At 49.5% G+C, this 25925-nt stretch overlaps 1 protein-coding gene and 1 long non-coding RNA gene across 4 annotated transcripts in view; one reads left to right on the forward strand and one right to left on the reverse strand.

Moving 5' to 3' along the window:
* F5 (coagulation factor V) overlaps window positions 1-21644 on the forward strand; it is a 60660-nt gene extending 39016 nt beyond the window's left edge. For all 3 annotated transcript variants that reach the window (XM_073221537.1, XM_073221538.1, XM_073221539.1), the window contains 12 exons: window positions 3249-3423; window positions 4152-4388; window positions 5180-5396; window positions 6326-6505; window positions 8263-8379; window positions 9240-9311; window positions 10210-10313; window positions 10761-10916; window positions 13718-13862; window positions 15786-15937; window positions 18579-18761; window positions 20388-21644. In XM_073221537.1, the coding sequence (XP_073077638.1) occupies window positions 3249-3423; window positions 4152-4388; window positions 5180-5396; window positions 6326-6505; window positions 8263-8379; window positions 9240-9311; window positions 10210-10313; window positions 10761-10916; window positions 13718-13862; window positions 15786-15937; window positions 18579-18761; window positions 20388-20534 (1885 nt within the window). In that variant the 3' untranslated portion in view covers window positions 20535-21644. The remainder of the gene's footprint in view (window positions 1-3248; window positions 3424-4151; window positions 4389-5179; window positions 5397-6325; window positions 6506-8262; window positions 8380-9239; window positions 9312-10209; window positions 10314-10760; window positions 10917-13717; window positions 13863-15785; window positions 15938-18578; window positions 18762-20387) is intronic.
* Window positions 19897-21245, reverse strand: LOC140846105 (uncharacterized). The gene is made up of 2 exons (XR_012125002.1): window positions 21111-21245; window positions 19897-20302 (listed from the first exon to the last, which is right to left on the reverse strand). It is a non-coding gene; the product is annotated as an uncharacterized lncRNA (long non-coding RNA).
* Window positions 21645-25925: the final 4281 nt, after the last annotated feature.

Here is a 25925-nt window from a genome sequence, read left to right on the forward strand (position 1 = left end):
TTAATTTAAAATACTTTCTAAAAGCACTACTTTTTTATTCCCCATTCCTGTTTTATGTATGATATCATAATTTACATTTTTATTTTGTTATTCCATGACAAATATTTGTGTTTACAGTTGATTTTAATACTTTCGTCTTTGGAACTTCATCCCAGCTTTATGTGACTGAGCTACTATACTGTATATTTGCTTTTACCAAATTTTTTTACTTTTCCTGATTTTCTTGCTTCTAGTTACAGGCTTTTCCCTTTCTCTTAAATAAGATCTTTTAACATTTCTTATAAGGCTGGTTTAGTGGTGGTGAACTCCTATGGCTTTTGTTTGCCTGACTGGAAAATTCCCCCTCTCTCCTCCAATTCTGGGTAACTTTGCCAAGTAGAGTGTCCTTGGTTGTAGTTTTTTTTCCTTTCTGAACTCTGAATATGTCACGCCATGTCCTTCTGCCCACAAGGTTTCTGCTGGGAATTCAGCTGACAGCCTAGGGGTATTCCCTTATACATAATTGTTTGCTTAAGATTTTGTCTTTAATCTTTGCCATTTTAATTATCCTATGTCTTGGGGTGTACCTTTTGCTTAGGGCTCTCTGTGCCTCTGTCTCCGGATACCTGCTTCTCTCCTCAGGTTAGGGAAGTTTTCAGCTATTCTTTCTTCAAATGAGCTTTCTGGCCCCTACCTCTCTTCTCCTTCCGGGACCGTCACAGTGCAGATGCCAGTACACCCGAGGCTGTCTGTACTCAACCTATCATCATTTCTTGGACTTTTTTTCTTTTTGCTATTCAGCTTGGGCGCTTCCCACTATCCTGTATTCTAGATCGCTGATCGACAGTTCTGTGTCCTCTGATTTGCTGCTGATGACCGCTAGGGTAGTCTTCATTTCATCTGTTGTACTATTCAGCTCTGTTATTTGTTTTGTGTATTTGCTATCTCTTTGTTGAAGATTTCAGTGAGTTCATCCACTCTTCTCTCAAGTCTAATACATTTAGGCCATCACTTGGACTTCTTTATCATTGCTTATGTGTTTCATTTAGCTCCTTTTCTGGTGTTTTGTGTTGTTCTTTTGTTTGGAACCTATTCCTCTGCTTCCCCACTTTATCTGGTTCTCTTTGTTCCTCTGTGTTAGGGAGCTCAGCTCTGTCACCTGGTCTTGGAAGCAGCGGCCTTATGTAGTAGGTGTCCTGTGATGCGCAGACGGACAACACCTGCTGGCTGCCAGAACCAGGCACTCCAGTCCCCTGTGTGGCTGCACACACCCTCCTGTGGCTGGGCCAGCACGGCTGCAGGGGTGCTGGTGAGGCCAGCCTTCAGTCCAGCTGTCAGCAGTAACCAGCCACTAGTCCCGTGGGTGCCCTGATGGGGATGCTACTCCCGGCTCCCTGACAGGCCCGGGGGACTTTCTGCGGGTGTGCTGGTGAGGGGATACTGCCCCCCACCACCGGGGCAGCAGCGGCTCTGCAGGGGCGACCTCCCACCAGGGCTGCCTGCCAGGCAGGGTGGGGTGAGACTCCCTCTGGTGAGACCCCAGCCCCAACCAAGGCTGTCCTCCGGGTCGGTGGGGCAGGAGTCACTTTGGAGGGAAGTCCACTGGGCAGGTGCGTTGAGTAGGGCAGGTCTGCAGGGGAGCAGCATGGAGGGGCAAGTGGTGCTGGCCCAGTAGATCAACGGTGTCAGAGCTGCGTCCCGGGGACGCTGGCCCACACGGCTGAAGGTGGGTAAGGACAGCGGCACCTGGCGGCTCACTTGCTCCTGGAGAGCCCTCCTCTCACCCCTGCCCCCCCAGCGCAGGTCCTAGGATGGGCCAGTAGATCTCCTTCACATATGACCCAGGTGTTCTTCAAACTGCTGCCTCCGTACCGGGTCTCAGACCGATCGACACGGCACACCAGCCGTTCAGGAGTGGAGAGGCCGTTTCCTGGAGCCTCCCTCTCTCCCAAGTTAAGCCTGCTGGTTTCCAAAGCCAGACATTGTGGTGGCTTGTCTTCCCAGGGCACATGCCCAGGGCCGCGGTGCCCCCTATGGGGCTGGATCCTAGCTGGGGATTTCTAAGCGAGGTCCTGCAGGAGCAGGAATGTCGGGCCTTCCCAGGATGCAATGGGATGGAGTCAGTTCCTTCAGAATCTTGAATCTCATTCCAGATATGCAACCAACTCTTATGCCAGGCAAAGTGGGTTTTTTTTTGCCTGTCCCCGTGTGTTCTGTGGGGCTGCATGTTATGCTTAGAGTCTGGAGGGGTGGGGTTAGTAGGGTAGAAAGACCGGACGGAGGCGGAATGGGGTTCTCTTTTAATGGTCTGTGGTAAATGACAAACACCGAGACTGACAGACGAGCTTTTGGCCTATATCCATGGGCTTGGGAAATTTAAGGGTCAGTGGGAGACATCTGATGTGCTCTGGCCTCAGACTGAGCTGGTGAACTGTAAGAGGGATAATGTGATCTCAGCATAGGCAAGACTGAGATCCGCTATGTTTGGATGTGATTGTATTTGATCATGGATTGTTAATACATTAAACAAAAATGGATTAAGTGCCTACTATGTGCCAGATAACTTGCTAGTCACTGGAAATAAAATTACGATCAAATTGGGTATAACCCATGACCTCACAGGGCCTTCACTCTGGCAGCACAGTCAGTTATTAATCAATAATCTCACAAATAAGTGACATATAATTTACTATATATACTATAGAAATAAGGAAAGATACAGAGATTTGGCCTAATTAAAGGATCAGAGGATTTACCTAAGAAATGATATGCAAGCTATTTGCTGGCTTGTGCTTTTAATCATTTATATTTTCATTCATTTGTTCATCAAATATTTATTAAATATCTATGCTGGATACTATCTTCAGAAGCAGAGATGATGTCCTAAATTCTTTGAATGGTCTTTTTTTTTTTTTTTTTAACAAATTCTATTATAATTGACCCTTGAACAATATGGGTTTGAACTGCACAGGTCCGCTTAGCAGCAGATATTTTTCAATGACTGTTGGAAAATCTTTTGGAGATGTGCAATAATTTGCAAAAAACCTTTTCTTTTCTCTAACTCACTTTATTATAGGAATACACTATGTTAACACATATACAAAATTTGTGTTAATCAACAGTCTATGTTATCAGTATGGCTTCCGGTCAACAGTAGGCTGTTAGCAGTTGCTTCTGGGAGATTCAAAGGTCAGACATGGACTTCCCACTGTGCGGGGAGTCGGTTCTCCTAACACCCTTGCTCAGGGGTCGCCGTATTATCGTTGCAGTGAAATGGATAGTGAAGACCATCATGATGTTCCGGAGGACACCGTCTACAAGAAAGTCGTGTTTCGAAAGTACCTCGACAGCACTTTTTCCACACGTGACCCTCGGGGGGAGTGTGAGGAGCACCTGGGCCTCCTGGGTCCTGTCATCAGAGCGGAAGTGGGCGATGTCATCCAAGTAAGTCGCCCTTCCGGCGTCCTAGGATTGGCAGCCGAGTTTCCCCAGCCCCAGGGGGCTGTAACGGCGGAGGGGCAGGACAGCTCTCCACGGCTTATTTGCCCATATTAACAAATAATTACATTTCTTTTCAGAGATTGAAAACCAAGTCATTTAACCATCTTCAAGAAAAAAATGATCTCATGCTCATATTCCTCTCTGCTGAGCACCGTTCTTTCTTTCAGGGCCAATTCCATTCCCCGAGGAAACTTTCTTAATTCCCCAACTTCTAGACATTCACCCAGCTCGCGCCTCCCAGGCGTTCCCGTCTACCTGGGTCACACTTTACCTACAGCACCTTGAGTCTCCAGATTTTTAACCCGAATCCACGCGGGCACAGGTCTCTTTGCCAGCGGTCTGGAAGCTTCCTGGGGGCACGAGGCAATCCTCAGTCCTCCTCCCAGCGGCTGCACTTACCACTGTCATTTCATTTGTAGATAATGTCAATACTTTTGCTTTGAGCCTAAGAACAAATGTGTTTTGGTGTTTCTGGGGTGAGTGACTGGGGCCCCATCTCCCAGGGCAGTCATAGAGTCAGATGAAGTGACATACCTAAGCCCCTTTGCAGCAGGAGGCAGCCTGTGCCACAGGGCCTCCTGTAATACCATCTACTTTAGCCCAAAATGCTGAGGGTTCGGTCTGGGCTTTTGCTGTGCTTATGTACGTCTATGGGTTATTCTCTTTTCTAGGTTCGTTTCAAAAATTTAGCATCCAGACCATATTCTCTTCATGCCCACGGGCTTTTCTATGAAAAATCATCAGAGGGAAAGACATACGAAGATGAGTCTCCCGAGTGGTTCCAGGAAGACAACGCCGTCCAGCCAAACAGCAGCTACACGTATGTGTGGCACGTCACTGAGCGGGCAGGGCCCGAGAGCCCCGGCTCCGCCTGCCGGGCCTGGGCCTACTACTCGGCCGTGAACCCGGTAGGCACACGCGTGTAAAGGTCTGTCTTTGCCTAGGCTGTATGTATTCCCAACAGAAGGCCCGGCTGCTTCCCTGTTGAATGCCTGTCTTGCTGTCTGCGAGGAATGTGTGAGGCCCATGGTTGACAGCCAGCAGCTGCCATAAGCAGGGGCTCGCCTCGTAGTTCCTCCTGGGACTGCAAGGGAGACATGTTTGCCCCTCGGCGGGGAGTGAGGATCCCTTAAAAGGTCGGCCCCGGCTGGAGTGATGCCTGTGCAGAGGCAGACATCCAAGCAAGTCCCAGCTTCCTCCTGTTCTTGAACCACAAAGTCGAGTCGCCTTCCTCCTGGGCGTGCTTGTGGACAGGGTACAGGCCAGGTGTCAGCTCCCATCCTGTCCCCTCGGGCATGGCTAGGGGAGCTACCAGGCCCTGCTCAGCTCCGGTTCCAAAGAGAAGGATGAGATGACAGTGGTAGCACATAGTAGGCACTTGGTAGTATATGTCCAATGAATGGATTTATTTTTACCATGTGGGGCATCTCTTAGAATTACGTAAGATACTACAGGCAAACAGTAGTAAATGCTCAATAAATGGCGTTATAGTATCACTGTTATCCTTGCGCTGAGGAAGGGATTCATCAGAGGTAGGGAACATGAATGCTACAGCTTAGATGACGAGTATCTGGGATCATGAAGCTGTCCATCATCACCTTCACATTCAGAGCCTCTAGGAAGGTCTCTTTTCCATGGGATGAGTGGTTGTCGGAGCAAAGAGACCGAGGGCCTGCGAGCTGTCTGCTCTGTCCTCCAGGAGAAGGACATCCACTCGGGCCTGGTAGGCCCCCTCCTCATCTGCCAGAAAGGGACGCTCCACGCGGAGAGCAGCATGCCTGTGGACATGAGGGAGTTCGTCTTACTTTTCATGGTTTTTGATGAAAGGAAGAGCTGGTACTACCAAAGGAAGCATCAGTCTCCTAGGCTTTGGACGCCCGCATCCTCAGAAACGAAGAACGCGCACAAGTTTCCCGGTATTTTCCTTTATGATCTGATCTCTGAGCCAGACCACACGGGGGATTCCTGCCCTTAGGGCCTCACAAGATCGGACTTGAGGTGCTTCTGAGGAGCCAGGAGCTGCCACTAAAACCAGGCCCCTAAGGGTCCCGGAGGGCTGCTGGGGTGAAGCAGGGACGCGGGGAGGGAAGGGCTGTCGAGACAGTCGAGGAAGCCCCACGGCCAGGGCAGAGGGGACCCACTCCCACCCACAAGCACAGAGGCGGAGGGCTTCCACTGCCACACAGCTTGCAAAGGAATTAGCATTATTTACAATTTCAACAGCTAAGAGAGCTGTTTCTTGACCTCTCAAGGAACAATTAGTTCTGCAGAAGTGGCCACCCACCTGACCTTCCAAAATAAGAGTGTTGGCAGCCGTTCTAGCCTTCAGCAGCTCCCAGGGGCGTCCACAGTGCGGGAGAACCAGCTAAGGTGGGGCACTGGGTGGGTAGATAACGGGACAGTGGCCAGAGAGCCCTTGGTGGGCAATGTGGGGAAGCTCTCTGGATTTAGGAGCCCTCAGCATGGCCTGCGGTACACCCCCCAATGTACACTCTCTCCTCTAACCGCTGGAGCTCATTACCTGGCCCGTATAAGCCTTTATCCTTTCATAGCACAGGAAACTTCATGCCATAAACATACAGGGTGCACGGCAAGCACAGAGCAGGTGTAAGTCCGGGGTAGAGAGGCGCGCACAGCTTGGAGAGGGAGCTGACCCCCACTGCGGTGCACGGGGGCAGGAGAGGCAGGTGGCACCGTCCCAGCCTCGCATCCACTGTGACCCACGGGGCACCCTTACCGTGCGGGACTGGCCTGGGCATGAGTGGGTGGCGGCCCCTCGGTTTCCCTACCAGCCTCCCTCCCAGTGGACACAGGTTTTTAACTGACTGCGACTCTGTCCTTCCAGCCATTAATGGGATGATCTACAGCTTGCCCGGCCTGAGCATGTACGGGCAGGAGTGGGTGCGGCTGCACCTGCTGAACGTGGGCGGCCCCCAGGACATGCACGTGGTGCGCTTCCACGGCCAGACCCTGCTGGAGAACGGCACGCAGCAGCACCAGCTCGGGGTCTGGCCGCTTCTGCCTGGTAAGGCCTGGGCGGCGAGAAGAGGGGTCTGCGGAGAAGAGGCCAGAAAAGGCGATCTTAGCGTGGGTGACTCCCTCCCTCCTTGCGTGTTTGCTTCCTAAGGGGCCGGGCATGGGCTCTGGATCCCCAGACTGCACACAGGGCCCAGTGCCAGCCGTGGGCGTGCTGTCTGCCGCACCACACAGGCTAAACACGCGGCCCGCTTCCTCCAGCCTGTGCTACACACAGGCCAGGTGTGCAGATCACAGGACCAACCCCTCCGGGCTCGGGCAGCTAAGGCTTGCCCTCCGCAGAGAGCTCGGAAACTCACTGGTGTGCTGGGACTCCTGAGTTCCTGCCCTTTACTCCTCACTCTAGTCCCAGCCTGATATCTCTGGGCCAGTGGCTACAGAAATCTGAAGCTGACTCATGAAAAAAGACTGTTTTTAATGATAATAAAAGCTGAAGAATAACAACGGTATTTAGAGCTTCTCATGTGCAAAACAGTAAGGTTTAAACAAACTACAAACATCAAAAAGGGGGGTCTTTGTGCACCCGTGGTTTGCAGGGCTGGCTGTGTGTGGGGATGGGAGTTTGAGGGCCAGATGCCACTGATTCTCAAATTGCAGTGGGTGTAATGAACCCGGTTAAAATGCAGACGCCACACACGCACAGATTCTGCTCTCAGAGGCCTGGACTTGGTAGATCTGGGGCAGGGGCCCGGGAGTCTGCATGTTCAATGAGCCTATCTCCTCCTAATGCTCTGGAGGCCGGTGAGGGCAGGCCTGCCAGGACGTCGGGTGGGGCAGGGGCTCTGGGAGCCAGCCTCGATGTTGGCATCGGGTCCAGATGGCCCGGTTTGGCTGGGACGGGAAAGAGTGTTCCTGTTTGTTTAAACACGCCAGTGACTCACTACTAACATGGTAATAGCACCGCCCTATTAAAATCAGGAGCAGAGGGCATCAGGTCAAAGTCACGCCGTACTTGTTACCCAGTGTTTCCAGGTCAGTCATCCTTCCCACGCGCCTGGGAGAGTCCCTGAGAAGCTGGGCCAGGCCGGCCCATCTGAACCTTCCGCCCTGAACATCTGCCCTGGAGGGTGGAAGGCGGGGGGACTGTTCTAGCGCGTTCGGGGAGGATGAGCATCCGCGATTAAGGTTTACTCACAACCTGGGAAACGGCCACAACTCACAGGCAGTAGAATTTAAGTATCAGCTGGCAGTGGGGCGATGTTAAACACCAGAATGGATGACCAGAGGTTTCTGAAATCTCATTCTTTCCATGATTTTCTGAAACAGCTCATGTAGTGTCTATCCAAACATGTGAACTTTCTAGAAAATGTGAAAACACAGGGGATGTTTTCTTATATAAAAACAAAAAATGAGCGAAATGAAGAGAGAAAAAGGAAACAGACAATGTTTTTGAGCTCCAATGACAGGCTACCCAAGGCTGCTCTGGTGCCGGGACGGTGAAGCGTCTGTGTGTGCGTGGGTGAACTTGTCAACGCTGTGTTTAGACAAATGAAAGTTTCTCTCTAGTAAAGAGTGCTGGAGATATTTTAAAATCCCGGGACGATCTATGTTAGTGACGCGTGTGCACGGTGGCTGCTCTGCCCTGTGACCTGTGGCACCTCCAGTCCTGCCAAAGGGAAATGTGCAACTCGAACGCCTCCTGTGGGTTTGGAGTTGAGAGCCCTTTAGGATTCTGGGACGGCTATCACCCAATATTGATTCATCAGCCTTTGGGTGTGTAACGCTGTCCTTCACGCTCTATTTTAGGTACATTTAAAACTCTGGAAATGAAGGCATCCAAACCTGGTTGGTGGCTCCTAGACTCAGAGGTCGGAGAAAGCCAGCAAGCAGGGATGCAGACTCCATTTCTCATCATTGACAGAGGTACCGTCTCAGAGCCACAGACACCGCTAGCAGAGAGGGCCTGCTGCCAGGGCATTCGCAGCCTTACACTGGAAATACCCGAGCTAAGAACGCTGCAGGCCAGAGGCCAGAGGCATAATCTGCAGCTGTCATTGCTTTTATTCTGTCCTATCGTCTGATTATACTGCAAACACCAGTCACCTAGGAAACGTACACCAGACAGCTCAGCCCAAAGGCCTTCCTCTCAACTGGGGAACCTACACACAACAATCCTCCTTCAGGATGCACAATCCGTGGGAAAGTGCATGTAAGGAATTCTCCAGACTCCTGAAATGGAGGAGGGAAAAGTTCCCAGGAATTCCACAATGACCGAGATAGTCACATTTCACCATGCAAGAGAGACAGTTCCCATCTGTCCGGCCAGCCGGCCAGCCAGCATTTATTAAGCAGCTGCTGAGTAACAAGCACTGTGTCAACACGTGGACGTCCCTGGCTGCCAGGCTGGCACCACTCCTGTGACTGTGATCGGATGCACAGCAGCCTGTACCTTGTAGGTCAACTTTTGGGAATGTAGTCTTATGAGCAGTGGTACTTAATGTTGTAAAATGGCTTATTTTAGAATACAAGCAGATGAAAATCAGTTTAAAAACAGACTGCGTTTCAGAATTTCAGCTGTCATCCTCCAGAGTGTCCGTTTCTATAAAGCACCAGTCTTTCTAGTGCATTTACCATTTCATGATCGACATATTTAAGTCAGTGCCATGCAAGGTAGGTGCAAATGCCTGATGACTGACCCACCAGAGGTATATCATCTCTGGCCAGAGAGCTTTCACTTCTTAGATGTATTTTCTAAACAAAACTTACGTGTTCTCTTTTTATAGAATGCAAGATGCCAATGGGACTAAGCACTGGTGTGATCGCTGATGCACAGATCAAGGCTTCTGAGCACATGCGTGAGTGGCAGCCTCAGGTTCCGTGAAGGCACCTCCTCCCGCTGCAAAACCCCGCATGGCAACCCCGCCCGCATCCGTGGGCCACAAAACCACGCTTAGCAACCTGCCATTGGCCCTCTCTACCCCATACACCAGCTGTATCTGGGGTGTTCCCCTGGTAGGGGAATGAGCATGGTGGCACCCCCTGGCCCCTCTGCCCTCTGAGAGTAAAATGTGCCCAGAGAGTTCTTTCCCCTGTGGACCGAGAGCCACATGTCCTCAGAACGTCCACGCAGGCGGTCGGTCCTCACGGCAGGCCCTGGGCAGAGGCTGAATAACACTCTCTCAGCCACATGCCCGTGTCCAAGCCTCCCCTGCTGCATCCCCATGCTGGGTCCGGTCACACAGGTAATATTCCCCCCAGTGTCACTGTACCACACCGGCCAAGGATCACATGCCCCATTAAGAGGGCCTTTTGCTATGCCAGCCCTCAGGAGGCCTTGCTGATCACCTACTGTGTGTCAGGAACACCTCTGAGTTTCCTTACGCTGCCTCAAAGCCCCTCCCAAGGTCAAGAGGTCAATGTGAGGGGTCGTGGGGCCCCCATAAATCCCTCCATGTCTTCCTGTTAGGCAGGCGCTCTCAGCAGCAACAGTGTAACCGAGAAAAGATAAACACAACGTGTGTGCAGGAGAGGAGGTGAGCGGTGGCTGAGAGCTGACCAGCCAGACCCCCGAACCAGCATTTCATCCCCGGGGGCGGATGCAGCAGCCGAGGCCCACGGCAGCGCTCGGCCTCCTGACTGCGACACAAGGTCCTCCAGGGACCTGATTTTCCATGGAGATGAAGGTTACTTGGGAAATACGTAATTGCACACTGTTAAAATTCAGAATAATTGTTTTTCTTCCTTTGGATGTAGGTTATTGGGAGCCGCATTTAGCAAGATTAAACAACGGCGGATCATATAATGCTTGGATCACAGAAAAAGTCCCAACAGAATTCAGCTCTAAACCTTGGATACAGGTATGTTTTACTACCCTGTTAATATTTACTGCTATCGTAATAATAAAAATGACAGTGCAGACTTCTAGCTATAAAATTAACAAGTCATGGGGATGAAAATTATAGCATTAAGGAGTATAGTCAATAACAGGGAAAAAGGCTGTGATTTGATCATTTCTCTTGTTGTTCCTGCAATGCTACAAAGGGAAAGAGCACCTGCTAGGTGCCAGGTGCTCCATACTGTACAGACTCGCACAGAGGGGCTCCTCGGCTGCCCAAAGCCGGACGCAGCCGGTCAGGGGCTGAGCCTGGATGCAGCCCAGGTGTCTGTGCCCACCTGTGAACCGCAAAGAGCCGGTTCATCGGTTTCCTCAGGTGCCGGCCCTTCAGGTCCAGGGACAGCCGGCACGAAGGCAGTGTGCGGCTCGCTGACGAGGACAGGTGTGTGACGGCTTTGCTGGTTTGCAGGTGGACATGCAAAGGGAAGTCGTAGTCACGGGGGTCCAGACCCAAGGTGCCAAGCACTACCTGAAGTCCTACTACACCACCGAGTTCTCCGTCGCCTACAGCTCCGACCGGACAAACTGGCACATCTTCAAGGGGAGCGGCTCCAGGAGCGTGATGGTCTGTGCGCGTCGCCCCTTCCCAGTCTCGAGACCTGCGCCGATGTGACTGTGACCGTGTCTGTGGCTGGGTCTTCTTTAGAAGTGCCTTTCTCTGGGTGTTAGAAATATGAGTGGCTTTCTTGGGGTCTAATGGAGGCATCTGGTAAAATGATAAGTCAGTATATTACGAATGAAAAAGGAAAAGCCAGACTTCAGAATTTCAAAACTTCACAAAACTTTAAAACATCACTTTGTCCTCAAACTAAACACCCACACTTCTCAGCTTGGCAGATGGTGTACAGCGGAGCAGACGACCTGCTCCTGGGCCTTGAGGAGCTTGTGCTAAAACCAAGAGTTCTGATTTCACTAATGTCTGTGTTTTATTTTGCCCTTTACCTCACTGTCCCTGGAGGAAGTCGTAGTGTTAATACTGGTGACGCTCTGAGGCAGTGTGGTTCTCAGGCATGTGCTGCGGCCGTGCCGAGGAGTGCCCGTCCCGCCGGATCTGCAGGTGCTCAGCCAGGGTCATTCCCAGGGTCCCAACTGTGCCAGCCAGGACTCTCCCCTCCTCCCTTGGCCCCGGCCCCGGCCCCAAGGAAAGCTGTCGGGGTGCAAGGGGTCAGTCTGCCGCTACTGTGCTGATGACCTCGAGTCAGTTCCATCTTTCCCATAAATCATTACATATTTTATTCTTTCTATCTTTCAGCTATTTCTAATTATTTGCACTATTCCTTAGAACAGATCATGAAAACCTTAAATTGTGGCTCTTACTAATCAGTATGGGAGAGAGAACACAGATTAGAGTCCAGAGTTTAAAGACTTTTGCATCTATGCTCATGAGGGATATAGGTGTGTACTTTTGGTTTTTGTATTATTTTGGTACTTTTTTTTAAAAAAAAACATTCTACTTTCCCCCCCCTTCACCTATTTCATTCATCCACTTATCTGCCTCCCCTGTGGCAACCACCAGGCTTCTATTACAGTTGCGTTTGCTCTGTATTTTTAGAATCCACATATAAATGAACTCATACGGTACTTGTCTTTATCTTATTTTGCTCAGCATATACCCTCTAGCTCCCTCCATGTTGTCACAAATGTCAAGATTTCATTCTTTTTACACCTGTTTTTCCATTGTGTATGTACCACATGCCCTTTATTCATTCATCTATTGATGAACATTTAGGTTGTTTCTGTATCTTGGCTACTGTAAATAATGCTGTCATAAACATAGGAGTGCATATATCTTTTTGGAGAAGTGATTTTGTTTTCTTTGGGCAAATTCTCAGAAACAGCACTGATTGGTTATATGGTATTTTTAGTTTTTTGAGGAACCTCCACACTGCTTTCCATAGAGGCTGGATCGATTTGCAATCCCACCAGCAGTGCAGAGGGTCCCCTTTCCTTCACATCCTCACCTACACTTGTCATTTCTTGATATCAGTTATTCTGACTGGTGTGGGGTGATGTCTCACTGTGGTTTTGGTTTGCATTTTCCCAGAGATTAGTGATGTGAAGCATCTTTCCATGTGTCTGCCATCTGTATATCTTCTTTGGAAAAATGTCTATTCAGGATCTCTGCCCACCTGATAGTCAGATTATTTGCTTTTTTATTTTTTGGTGTCAAATTGATGAGTTCTTTCTGTATTTTGGGTATTAGACCCTGATTGGATGTATCATTTACAGATATATTCTTCCAGACTGTTACCTATACTTCGTAAGATGAATTAGGAAATGTGCTCTTCTATTTCTGGAAGAGGTTTCCTAGAGTTGGTGTGAATTCTTTACACATTTGGTAGAATTCACCAGTGAAACCATGTGGGTCTGGAGATTTCTTTTCCAGGAGTTGTAAAATTACAAATTCAATTTTTTAAATAGCTCCAGGCTGTCTGAATCCCTGCTTCATGCTGGGAGGGCTGGTGGCTCACAGAGAATCCGTCGTCTCCTGTGCGCGGCTCAGTGTCATGTGGCGCCATCTGCAGGGCCCTTGTCACCCCCGGTGTCACCGTGGCAGCGCCTATTCCATGTCTGACCCTGGGAATCTGTGTCTCTTCTCTGTGTGCTTTCTAAGTCTTGCCTAGAGATGCGCCATTTCAAAAAAAATCTTTTCAAAGAACTGGCCGTCTCCTTGCTTTTATTTACAGGTTTTCTGTTTTCAGCCTCTTTGATGTCTGCTCCTGCCTGGGCTGCTCGGGCGGGCGGAGGGGACGGCACACAGCCTGGGGACGGCAGTGGGGAGGCCAAGGCCGGGGCCCCACCCGCCCGGGGGCTGGTCCTCCTCGCCAGTGGGCAGGTGGGATGCTCTCGGCCGACACCGCAGGGTGGGCATCTTACTGAGGCCTGTGGGGGGTGAAAGCCTGGGGTGCTCTCTGGCCTCCGGGACCCAACCTGGTGAGGGCACTGGGTGCCTCACTACAGCCTCAGGGCACGAAATCCTTCTGCTTGGCCTTTGCTGAGCGTGGGGAGGCTTTTGCTGGGGCTCATCTGTGCCCATTGCGTTTCCTGGCCGCTGGCTTCTTCACTTCCAAGTCTGAGACACATGAAGTGAGAGAAAACCCAGGGGGTCCAGCGTGTTGTCCCTGGGGTCCCGGGGAGCCCGGACAGGCTGCCTTCCCCTCCCCACCCTCAGGCTTCTGAGGAGGCGGAATAGGGGAAAGTACCACCTTCTTGAGTAGAAATATCCACTTTTATTTTTTAAGATCAAATTGATTTGGTTCAGGGCACATGCAAACAATACTAAAATACTCAAATGGGCCAAAATTTTGTTGTAAAACCATTTTACAGAGAATTGTTATGTAACCAAGTTTCCCTCTTTCCCTGTAGTATTTTAACGGCAATTCGGATGCCTCCACAGTAAAAGAGAACCAGTTTGACCCACCTATCGTGGCTAGGTACGTCAGGATCTCTCCAACGCAGTTCTATAACAAACCTGCGCTTCGACTGGAGCTGCTAGGCTGCGAGGTTAACGGTAAGGAGCTGAGACGCGTAGAGAGCCGGGATTTGGGAGGTACAGGAATATGGGGAGATGTTAGCTCACGTCGATTTCTTAGGCTCCTGGGAAAATGTCTGTGAAATGGGTTCCACTCAGGTAAAACCTCGCTGTCATTCAGACCAAGACCGTTCCTGGAAGACAGGGGCAGGTCCCATCTCTCTGAACAGTGCCTGGGTGATGTGGACACCACCTGACCCTCCCAGGGAGGGGCCCTAGCTTAGAATGGCCGCCCCCACCCCATCAGCCCAAACTCAATAAAAACTGAGATTCAAACTGGGCCCGACTCTCCCGAAGTCCAGCAGGCCACTCACGTTTAGTGCGGTGAGAGCCTCCAGTCCTGGCACTTATTAGGCGTTCAGTGAATGCTTTTGAAATCTGTTTCTGCTTCTGAACTTCCTGAAACCTTGCACTCTATGTCCTGTTTGCACCCTCTGTAAGCACCCAGGCCTTCTCTCTGAGCTGCTGTCTTCTGGGAGATAAGATACGACCCATGGTATAAATCAATTAGCTAATCAAAAACAGTCTCACTAAAATTCTACAAGGATATTTAATATATATAATAAATATGTAACAAGGATGTTTAAGGGTCTTATCAGTTATTCTTCTCTGACTCTTCAAGTAGTGCTTTCCAAAAGTCTGTCACTTTGAAGCACATATACAAAATAATATCTGTCCAGCAGCCTGGGGTAAAAGAATGAAGCCATCGACCCAGGGCCTGGCTGATCCAGGCACCCCTGGCTGCTCACGGGCTGAGCGGGGAGGGCGATCGAGGTAGAGGCCCGCTTTCACTTGCTGTGGCACACCTGTTGGGCACGGCACCTGCTCACTGGCTCACGGGCTCAGTGTGGAGGGAGGAGCTACGGCTCACAGTGCAGAAAGCAACTGAACCTCAGAATGAGACTCCTACCTGAGCAGATAATGGTGCCATATGTACTTGATACTCATGAGGGATATGGGCACGGTGGTTTGCCGATGCCCAGTTAGCAAGTGTGTACGACTCCACGTGCAACTCCACGCGCATTTTGTCCGGGCAGGAGCGCCCCTGAAACAGCTCTGAAAATCACTGTTTCTTCTTTCCATACAGTGTGTGATGTAAAAAGCAGCTCGTGCAGGCTACAGAGTTCAGGCTCCTCCAAAATGTGACATTTAACTGTTATCTATTGAAAGCATCTGTTTTCTATACAAGAAGCATTGCTTTTAAAACATTTCTTCACTATCGCGGTATAATTAGCAGGCTTTCTTCTTCTTAAGCCTTCCTTATTTTCATGGAGGGGGTCAGCTATCTCAAGAAAACATCTGCATGATTTACTGACAAGCTCAGTGTGACAGATGAAGGGCTGTCAGCCAGGCACACATGCGCAGCCGCATTTCTTACATTCACAGATCAGCCTTGATGCCCATGACATTCAAATTCAGTTGAAAATAAAACAGAAAATGTGACTACCCAGGGTCCAGCACACCTTCTCCTTTGTGGCTTTGGGTAGAAGAAGAGAGTATATTTTTACAGTCATAGACAGCGTAGGACTATTGTCTGGCTCAAGGTGAAGACCGCAGATGCTGCGGGTCTCCACAGGGGGGAGATGCGTTTGGATGAGGTATTTGGTACCAGCCTCCCCGGGCTCGGACTCAGTCTCCGGCTTGTCCAGCGCCGTCACCTCGGGCAAGCTGCTCTCTCTTTGCTGCACTTCTGTTTTCTCATTTGCAGACTGGAGAAAGTTAGCATTAATAATACCCAGAAAGCTTGAAAACAGGGTTTGGCATGGGGACAATAAATGGCACTGTTGTGACGGTTGTCTTGTTGTTACTTAGTGGTAATATCATACCCTGTGTCCCCTGCAGTGCAAAGTGCCTCGCAGGCAATCCTGGTGATGCACAATCACATCACTTCTCTCTTGACAGGATGCTCCACACCACTTGGTATGGAAAGTGGGAAGATAGAAAACAGGCAAATCTCGGCTTCCTCATTCAGAAAGTCTTGGTGGGGAGATTACTGGGAACCCTTCCGTGCCCGTCTTAACGCCCAGGGACGCGTGAACGCCTGGCAAGCCAAGGTGAGGTGCCCCCCGCCCCCCGGAGCGGAGTTCTCTCGGCCTTTCAGGGGAAAGCAGAGGCCCTCTCTGCAGGGAGCAGGGGTGGCCGGAGTATCATCTCCGGTTTCTGCAGGTCATGAGCCTCCACCTGAGAGTCTAGGAAGTCTGTCGCCTGGAGAGCTTTAGCTCTAACCTTTTGGCTGGGAGAGAAGTTACCTATCATCTCTGTGGTTCTTGCTCTTGATTTAGAACAGGGGTGGGCAAAAGTTTTCTGCAAAGGGCCAGATGGTAAATATCTTAAGCTTTGTGAGCATAACTACTAAGCTCAGCCTCTGTAGCAGGGAAGTGGCCATAAGCAGTATGTCAATGAATGATGGTGGCTGTGTTCCAGTAAAAGTTCATTTACAAACACAGACGGGGCCGAATTGGGCCCTTGGCTGCAGTTCAGCAACTCCTAGTTGAGAAAACTTGCATTAGTGACAACGATTTAGATTCGCACCACTCCCCCTCCCCACCCCACAAATTAGTGATACTCTCCCTCTCCTTAATAGTGCCATTTAAACTTTGTTGCGCCTGTTGTTTTGAGAACTTTGTGACGTTCCCTTAAGCAACTGGAGGCACAATAAAATGCTGCAAAACCGGGTTATAAATCAGTGGTATAAGTTTAATAAACAACTTCTGGAGAGTTATAGTGCCCCTGATATCAGCCCACTGAGTTGTTCAGGTGACTTAGTTTTGCAATACCTGAGTAACTTGACTCATTGTTGTCACACCCTTCAAATGACCTGAGAAATCAAAATGGTTGGTCAGCCAACCTGCTCCAAGTCCCCCGTTTTCTTTACTCCCCCATCCCTCTCTCACGATATCTACACCCCAAACCCCTGGATTCTCTGCGGAATCCCAGGTCCTGTCCTTCAGTCAGGCCACCAGAAATGAGAAGAATGTGGCCCCATGCTGATGGTTCTGGGAACTGACGGCTGGGCCTCGGAGCTCATTTCTGGCCCATCTTAGCATCACAGGATAAAACAGGAAGGGGTCCCACAGAGCATCCAGCCTTCCCCCTTCAGGCCCAGACCCGAAGGAGACTGAACCCCTGTGGCTGAGTCTAGGCATGAATCGGGACCCCCATTCTCCCGACAAACAGGTCAGTGGGAACCCAAATGCCTCAGTTTGCAGTCTTGCAGAGGGGCACACTGAGACCCAGAGAAGTTAAAATAATAAAAGTAAAAGTAATGATTCTAATGTTATATTTATGTAACTGATATAACAGCACAAATGAAATGAAAAAGAAAGAAGTTAAAGAGAGAGGATGTCACCCAATTCTTCCACACGTGGCCCTTGGACCTGCTCATGGGTCCAGTCTTGTCACCCTGCCCTCTATTTTATAGCCTTAAAAGAAACGTGTTCTGTATACATCTGCTCTTAGTCTTTGTGATGTAGTAAAAACTCCAGAGATGAAATGCAAATTTTCATTTTTAATGTTGTCCCTTAAAATCTGGAATTCTAACTACATCAGAACCGTTTGTGTCACTTAAGCTACTAGCATCAGATGTGTTTATAGGGGCTATTTACAGAGGCTGAAAAACCAAGCCCGAGGCGCTCAGGCTGCATGCGGACCGCAGGGCCTCTCCTTGTTGACGCTGCCGAAGTGTTTGTGCCCACAGAGACCCTCTCGCCGTCTGTCCTCTGATCACCAGCACATTTCTGGATATACCCAATTTGAAGATACACCAGGAGACCACCCGAGGGTGTTACAAAATCAACAAAAAGTATCCAGTACAATAATTTTAAGTTAATTTGCTTTGAAAATACATATGGCACGTGAACATACACACCTATGTGTATACATGTATACACATGTACAGACCCACACCTATGAGTGATGGTGAGGAAACCCATTAATATTCATGACTTTGCATGAACTGAATGAGACCCTGGGGCATGATGAATCTCCCAGGGGTAAAGGTTCATCCCAGGACCCTCAGTCGTTTCAGTGTCCTTCCTCCGAGGGCGTACCGCCAACGTGGCTGGAGACAGGACGGGCACTTTGCCGTGTCAAGCCCTAAGGATGGCTTTATCAGGCCTGTCAGTTACATGTATTTGAAATGACAGAGAAGAAGAAATTGGACTATTTCTTGTATTTGACATAAGCAACGGGAAGTGGGGCTTTTCTGAAACAAGTTATTTAGAGAGAGAGAATGCTATCCAGTCCTTTCCCAGATAATCAGCAGTATCATTATAGCATCTAAAGCTTGGTTAAGAGAATACTATTTACCGATGATTTAGCCATTTGCTTTTTCTTGAGTAAAATGCATTCATTTATTCATTCAACAAATACTTGTTGAACACCAACTGTGTGCCATGCATAATGGTAAGTACCTGGAGACAAAATCAAGTAGGTCTGTGCCCTCCAGGAGACAGGCATACAAACTCGTTAACAAATAACTGTCGTCCAATGTGTGAAAACTGAAAGAGTGAGTTTATATATGTGCTGTGACCGCAGAGGAGGACAAACAGGGGGGGCAGGCCTGTAGGAGACGGGGCATCTCAAGGGCTGAGACAGAAAAGAAATCCCTCTCAGCGCTGTGCATCTCTCAGTATCTGGATCTAAAAAAGCGGCGGTTTAACATTTGCCTTCTCTGCATGTTCTCATCATTTCCAGTCGAACAACAACAAGCAATGGTTGCAGATCGATCTGCTCAAAATCAAGAAGATAACTGCAATTGTAACTCAGGGCTGCAAGTCTCTGTCCTCTGAGATGTACGTGAAGAGCTTCGCCATCCACTACAGCGACCAGGGGGCGGAATGGAAGCCCTACAGGGAGGGGCCCTCCATGACGGACAAGGTACAGGCTGGCTTCAGCCCAAAGAGAGTGACTTGAAAGCCATGTTCTGCTGGGGGCACTGTCTTGCATTCGCGAATAGTCTGCCTGTGACCCTCCAGCCCTTAGACACTTCCCTTGGGGCAGGGACCGCGCGCACGTTCTCTTCCTGGTCTGGCTGGGCCAGTGGGAACCGGAGCCGAGCCCTGGGGGCGGGGGCCCAGCCTCACTAGCTCTGGCTGAGGACGATGGTGGAGGGCGTGTTGCGGTGGGCTTCTGCCGGTAAATCACCGCAGACCGCCTGCCTGAAACAGCGAGCCCCGGTCCTCACGGCGGGGGAGGCTGGGGTCCCAGATCAGGGTGCCAGCGCGGGCAGGTTCCTGATGAGGGCCCTCCTACCAGTGGTGTCCTCAGATGGCCTTCCCTGGCGCCCGCAGAGACAGACCTGGTGTCGCCTCTGTTTCTAAGTGTATTGATCCCTTGGTGGGGGCCCAGCCCTCGAGGCATAATTAATCCTGATCCCCTCCCAAAGCCCCGCCTCCTCATCCCCCTCCAGTGGGGGCTTCAGCAGAGGAATTTGAGCGGGACACAAACATGCGGTCTCTAACGGCCCCGGCAAGCCTTCCGCCGTGAAATAGCATTGCACCCATGTCGCTGGGTACACTGGTCACGACTCAGGACCCATCAGGTACCCACGGCCACACAGCTGTCTTGTTAGAAGCCGGTGTTAGCCTTTGCTGGTGGGGAGGCTAATTTCCCGCAAGGCGAACTACTCTGTTACACTTCTTAATTCCTAGTGACGTGGCTTTAAAATGCAACCAGCGTCAGAACTAAGGAGATGAGCCTGATAGTCCAGGAATGGGGATTAGGCGGCAGCCAGCAAGCCAGCAGGAAGGCGGTGCGGGAGAAAGGGATGGACGTTTACCCACGAAATTGAACCTCTCTCTTTTTAAACCCGCGGGCTGTCCGTCTGGCTGTTTGCCTTGGTCTGTCTCTCACTGTCCCAGGACAGCCTCGTAGCTGGGGGAGCATCGTGGGAAACAACAAATGGTGATTTAGCTTCTGCTGTGTGTAAACCTTGGGGAGCTTGACAAAGATAAAAAAAAAAAAAAGGTATAAAACAGTTTGGTGAAGGCTATAAGGCATATTCCAGAAAGGATAAATACAAACACATGGTTGCATTTTATTTTAAATGCTAACAATAGCAAGCCATTTATGGTGCCCACTGTCTGGCACTTCCTAGGCACCTGTCCTATGTTTACATGCATTTCTTAAATCTTTCCAAACAATTTTGTTGGGCAAAATGTTATTATTCCCATTTTGCCAATGAGGAAACGGAGAACCAGAGAATAAAAGTCATTCGCTCAGTGTCACACGGCTGATGAGGAGCTGAAGCAGAGGCGGTTGGCAGGCGCCCCACAGCACCGCGGCACACGGCTCTTTCTCCCCGACTCAGCGCAGATCGCTGGTCAGGCGAGGTCCCTAAGGCAGTCTGTCTGGCCTGTGATCTCATGACTCACTGGGGATCACCCGGTAATGCTGTATGTGTTCTTCGATGTCCTCAGCTTGAACGGAAAGGATAGAAAAAAATCTGTGGATGTTTATACCCACTATACCATCATCAAAGATTTTCTTATATTTCATTTTCAGATTTTCGAAGGAAATGATAACACCAAAGGACATGTGAAGAACTTTTTCAACCCGCCGATTATTTCCAGGTTTATCCGCATCATTCCTAAAACATGGAATCAAAGTATAGCACTTCGCCTAGAACTCTTTGGCTGTGATATTTACTAAAACTGAATATTCAAGGAGAAAGGAGGGACTCTTAAAGATATCAAACCATTTAGACTGGGCAATGTACTTTATAGGTATTTTCAGCATTAATAATTTTCTGCTATTTCCCTTTTGTTTGATTAGAGAATAGAATTTTTATATGAGACTTTCATAATATAACTAACTCCTTTCTGTGATTAAGGTGGCTATTATTTTTGCATTAATTCAAATATATATGGGAAATTATCAGGAACTAATAAGAAAATGGCTAATGCTGCCCAGTTATTAAAAATGCTATATAAGGTAATATTCCTGTAGTTAACATGCTTTGTTATAATATTTTAAACCCCATACACATCAATAAAAGAGAGAATACTTTTTTAAGCAATTTGTAAGGAGTGGAGAGCTTTCACTCCTATATTTTTCTTTAAAAGAACTGTGATTTAAGAGAAAAGGAAACAAGATTCAAGAGAAAAGGAAACATTTTGATTTTTAAGCGGTTCATTTTTCTCAACAGTGAGAGGAAAACAGTCTTACTGCAGGAAACCAAGCGTGCTTAAAATGAGGTCTTGCCTACGTGGCATTGGTTGTACTGACCTTCCGTGAGTGAGCAGGTGTCAGCAGCCCCGCTGGGCTTGTGAGTCCAGCCTGTCTCCCTTGGGAGTGATCGCCTGCTTTGACATTCAGTGTTGGGGTCATTAGACAGGGAACAAAGTGTCCCAAAATACGCAGGAGAACTGGACACGTCAGCTGGGCTTTGATCCACTGACACTGTAACGCACTCTTGCAAAACACAGGTTCGCCTACGCCAAGGCTAAAACCTGTGAGACAGGATCGGAACCCCTGGTGCCCCCACACTGAGCTGGCCATCCACCCAGCGGTACGGTCCTCTTCCGGCCCCAGCCTCCCTGTCAGCGCTCCCCTCCCCTGGGGACTTGGTGCCCAGCGATCCTACAGGCCCTGTGAGACTGGGGAGCTCTGGCTCCTGCAGGTCACAGGGGAGGGACAGTCACTGGGGAGGCCATCTATTCTTGTGGAACAAACCGCGCCAGATCTTAGTGCTTAAAATCACAATACATTTATGCTCTCTCGTGATTCTGTGGGATGTCTGCGCTCAGCCGGGTGGCTTCACCGTTGGCCTCATATGGGGTCTGCAGCGAGGGTTCAGTCCACGGCTGTAGCCAGACGCACAAGAAGGCCCAGCTGGATGCTGGGACAGCTGCCCCTCCCCACTACCCCGCGCCCACGTGGCCTGTCCGCTTGGTGTCTCCAACAGGGGTGAACTCAGGATGAGGTCCAGGCTCCCCAAAGCAAGAGCTCAGGAGGTGGGGAGTGGCGGTACTTCTGAAGGCCGGCCTCTGAGCTGGGCAGCCTCCCTCCTGCAGGGTTCTACAGGCTGATGCACGTCCCGGGCCAGCCTAAATTCAGCGCAGGACACCTGACACAAGGCTGTGCATCCCAGGTACTGGGAGCATCTCTGGCTACTCCCTGCAGGCACCCACTGTGCTGTGGGTGGGGTGAGCCCTGAGAATGCTTCCTGGAGCTTCAGAAATCCACAAAACATTGGCATTTATTTCCTCCCAGCTTACGGAGATATAAAACTAATATATTTAAAGTATACAACTTGATTTCATATATGTGCACACATTGTGAAAGGGTTCCTACTATCAATGAAAGCATTATCACCTCACTTTTTTATAAGAATGCTTGAGATACTCTCAGCAAATTTCCATCAGCTATCGTCTACATTAGACCCCGAGTCCCTCTACTGAAGAAGCGAGCAGAAGCTCTCTTCATCTAGAATCTGCTAGAGTATAAAAGGGACCAGAAATGTGGAGTGACACGTAGGGGAACAGAAGAGGACAAAATAAGATCTCCTCCGTATGAGAAGAATAAGGTCCTGAAGGCCAAACAAATTGCCTGAGGCTGTTGCTTATTTGCATCAAAGCTGAAACCAGAAACCAGTCGATTAGACTCCCAGCCTCTTTTGCGATCTAGTTTCTCTTCCATGAAACGGAACACTTACTAACCATACCCCCAGACCGGTAGGCATGAATGTTAATAATAATGACTGTTAATTGATCTGAAAAATACTTGTTCGGGGGTGAGATGGTTGGGTTATATCTGATGGTGTTCAGAAATAGTAAAGCCCCTCTTATTTTGAAATAAAAAGCACTCTTTGAGGTCATTCAAAGGAAATGACTACGACTTCCATTGCATGTATCCTCCACTGGCAACATGACCCACCATTCACTCTGTCATGATCGGTTGCCATGCAGAGGAGTTGAATGACCCCCGGGAGAGCCAGGACTTGAATAGCAACAGGTCAAATGCTAAACATTGTTAGTCATTGTAATTAAGAGCTGGCAAACAGGGGCTGTGACTGTATCATAAACATGAAGGGGTCAGGAGAAACAATTACTTTTCCAGGGTTTTTTTGAGTTATTAAACGACAAACATTGCCACTTTTCAAGATAACGCTGAAGAATCACTGTTACCTGAGCTCACGACCACCTTGGCAAACTCGGGGTAAAGCATTGCCCGAACAGCTGGGAGCCCCCAGAAAGCCACAGCTGTTTCACTGTCACTTCTCCAGATGAGCCGAGAAGGAGCGATTCATGGGGCCGCGGATTTTGTTCTGCGACTGGCACATGCCCTGAAACGCACACTTCAAAGTACCTGAGAAACAGACTCACACAGAGAACAGACTGGTGGTTGCCACACGGGAGGGGTGGCAGGGTGGGTGAAATAGGAGGGGGCATAAAGAGGGACAAACTTCCAATGATGAAGTGAGTTAGTCATGGGAAGGGAAGTTCAGCGCAGGGAACAGAGTCAATGATATCGTGGTAACATGGGAGGGTGACAGACAGGGACTCCGGCTCATCCTGGTGAGCACTTCATCATGCGCATACTCGCTGGGTGCCTGGGCTGCACACCTGAAACCAACATTACAGTGTATCAACGATGTTTCACTTTAGAAAGAAGGAAAAAGAACCCCCAGTGGAATGGAGAGAGTGCCAGTTTGGTTGAGGGTTGGATATGCCCCTCACACATGACAAAGCTTTGGACTGGTGATGAGAGTTTTTCCAAAGAAGGGAAGAACGGTGGACTCCTGTGCCCCTGCTGGGTGCTGGGCAGTGGGCCAGGTGTGCAGCTTCACGCAATCACTTCATCTACTCAACCACACTGGCGGCCTTCCTCTAGGGCGCTCTGGACCTCAGCAACCAGAGCTGCAAAATGGAATGAACATGCTTGAAATGAAGAAAGAAAAGCCTGTGATTTCCATGCTACCATTTTTCTTGACTTTTTTTTTTTCCTAATAGAGAGTTATTTTATGTAAAGTTCTCAATGCCTGATTCTCCCAAGTTCTTACATTCTTGTAGACAAGAGGTAGGGAGAGCGGCCAGTGACTTGTGTGGGGGGACATTCGCATTGTCAGTGCCCAGGAGCCAGAATGTGTTTCCTACCCAGAGGCTGTGCTGAGACCAGAGAGCTTCAAAATGTAATGTCTCTGTTACATGAAACGGCCTCACCAAGACATATATGTCTTTTGCATTTGGAATATGGAAAGAAAAAATAATATTAACCTCCCCAGATGGACCAGCATTTTATTTGTTCTTAAAAAATATTTATTGAGCACAACCTATACAACAATGCACCGTGGTAGACCTTCTAGGGGAGAGTATACAGAGAAAATAAAAGCGAATGTTTGGCTCTTTGAAGACTCATCCAGTTGGACAAGGAACACAAACAGAAGAAGCGAATACAGACCATGGGTAGACTGCACCCCGAGTAGGAAAGAGCCGGTCAGAGGAGGACCCTGTGGGATGAGTCAGACGGTGAGAGCTTTTAGAGGTGATTTATCCCAGATTTTGGAGATACTGCGTGTGTATTAGGGCAATCTGTGCAGAATCCCAGATTAGGGTTAACGTCCAAAAAAATCAAGGATGTATGAGAGCTTATACTTAAATCCAGGGCTCTGGGAGCTTTCCCCCGCACACCCACCTGTTCTCCCTACTCCCTTGGTACAGTCTGGGGCTGACCCGTCTACCTCCCGCCACCCTGCGCCACGCCCATCAGTCCAGCGTGTTCACAAGAGCAACAGAAATGTAAACGAGAGCCACTTGAAGGGCCTTTCTGAGGGCCCGGGAGACACACACAGATGTGAGCGATACCCCTACTGCGAACCAAACGGGGATGGTGGTCATCGTACTAAACGGTCACCTTTGGGACTGTCCCTGGGAGGCCGACGTCGGACAGGATTCTGACATGCTCGGGGGGAGAGCACAGGGCCTGCTGATCAGAGCGGATGGCGCTGGAGCAGGGGGACCTGCAGGGGGCAGGAAGCCCTCGCAAGGGGAGTCCGCCACATGGGGACCCTGAGGTCAGTGTTCCGCCTCGTCCTTGTGTCGCTGGCAGACCACACCTGGGCCGCCTGCATGTCCGTGTTGTACCCCAAGGGGCTGCTTCTCCCCCCCCAGCAGTGACGTGCAGGCAACCTCACACCCTCCCCGCTTTCTCTGGCGTGAGGCCTGGCAGTGCGGACGCCGCTTCTACCTGACTGCCTCCTGAAGCGCCTCTTGGCTGACTAAGGAGGTGTTCCCGAAGCCTGGGGGACGACCGGCTTCACCGCGACATTCAAGACTGTGACTGTTTTCTGAGTAGGCACAGGGAAACAGAGACAAAGGCTTTATTTCTATATAAAGTGCTTACATTAATACTCAGCACATACTAAGCAGCATACAGGTATTGATTAGTATGATTATTAACAACGAATATAAACATGATATACTATAACATCAACATAATGGTATTATAAAAATTGTTATTGATTTCTGCTGTGTTGAATACCTTGTTTTATGCAACTCATTACGTTTTTTAAGTTGTGGTAAAATATAAAATTTACCATGTCAACCACTTTGTTATGTGTGAGTGTGCAGTCCAGTGGCAGTAAGTACATTCACACTACTGTACAACCGTCATTATTTTTATGGCCTCTGTTTTTGCTACTGTAACTCCACGCTTTTCCCAGAGGCTAGTCAGGGTCCCGAGGACGTCAGCACAGAGGCGAGCCTTAGTCATCCAGGCTGAGCAAAGAACTGGACAGCTCGCCCTGACATTTGCTGTGGATTTGACCGACCTACCTACGTTTCGCTCAGGGACCGAGACTATTAAACATTTGTTTACAGCCTGAGGCCACAGGCCTCTCTCTGACTCAGAAGTCACTGTAATCTACCCACAGGCAAAATGGGTGAGCAAAATTTAGTAAAAATTTACAAGAAAAAACAACTGGTTGTGTAGGAAGGAGGTTTGAAACGGGGATTTAAGTAGGTGGCGCCAGAAACTAAACTACGAAGTGTCAGCACGCTAGGTCGTCTTATGGAGGCCAGACAGGGCTTTAAGAATTACTGG

Source organism: Manis javanica, chromosome 14, assembly GCF_040802235.1.
Source record: "Manis javanica isolate MJ-LG chromosome 14, MJ_LKY, whole genome shotgun sequence".
NCBI lineage: Eukaryota > Metazoa > Chordata > Mammalia > Pholidota > Manidae > Manis > Manis javanica.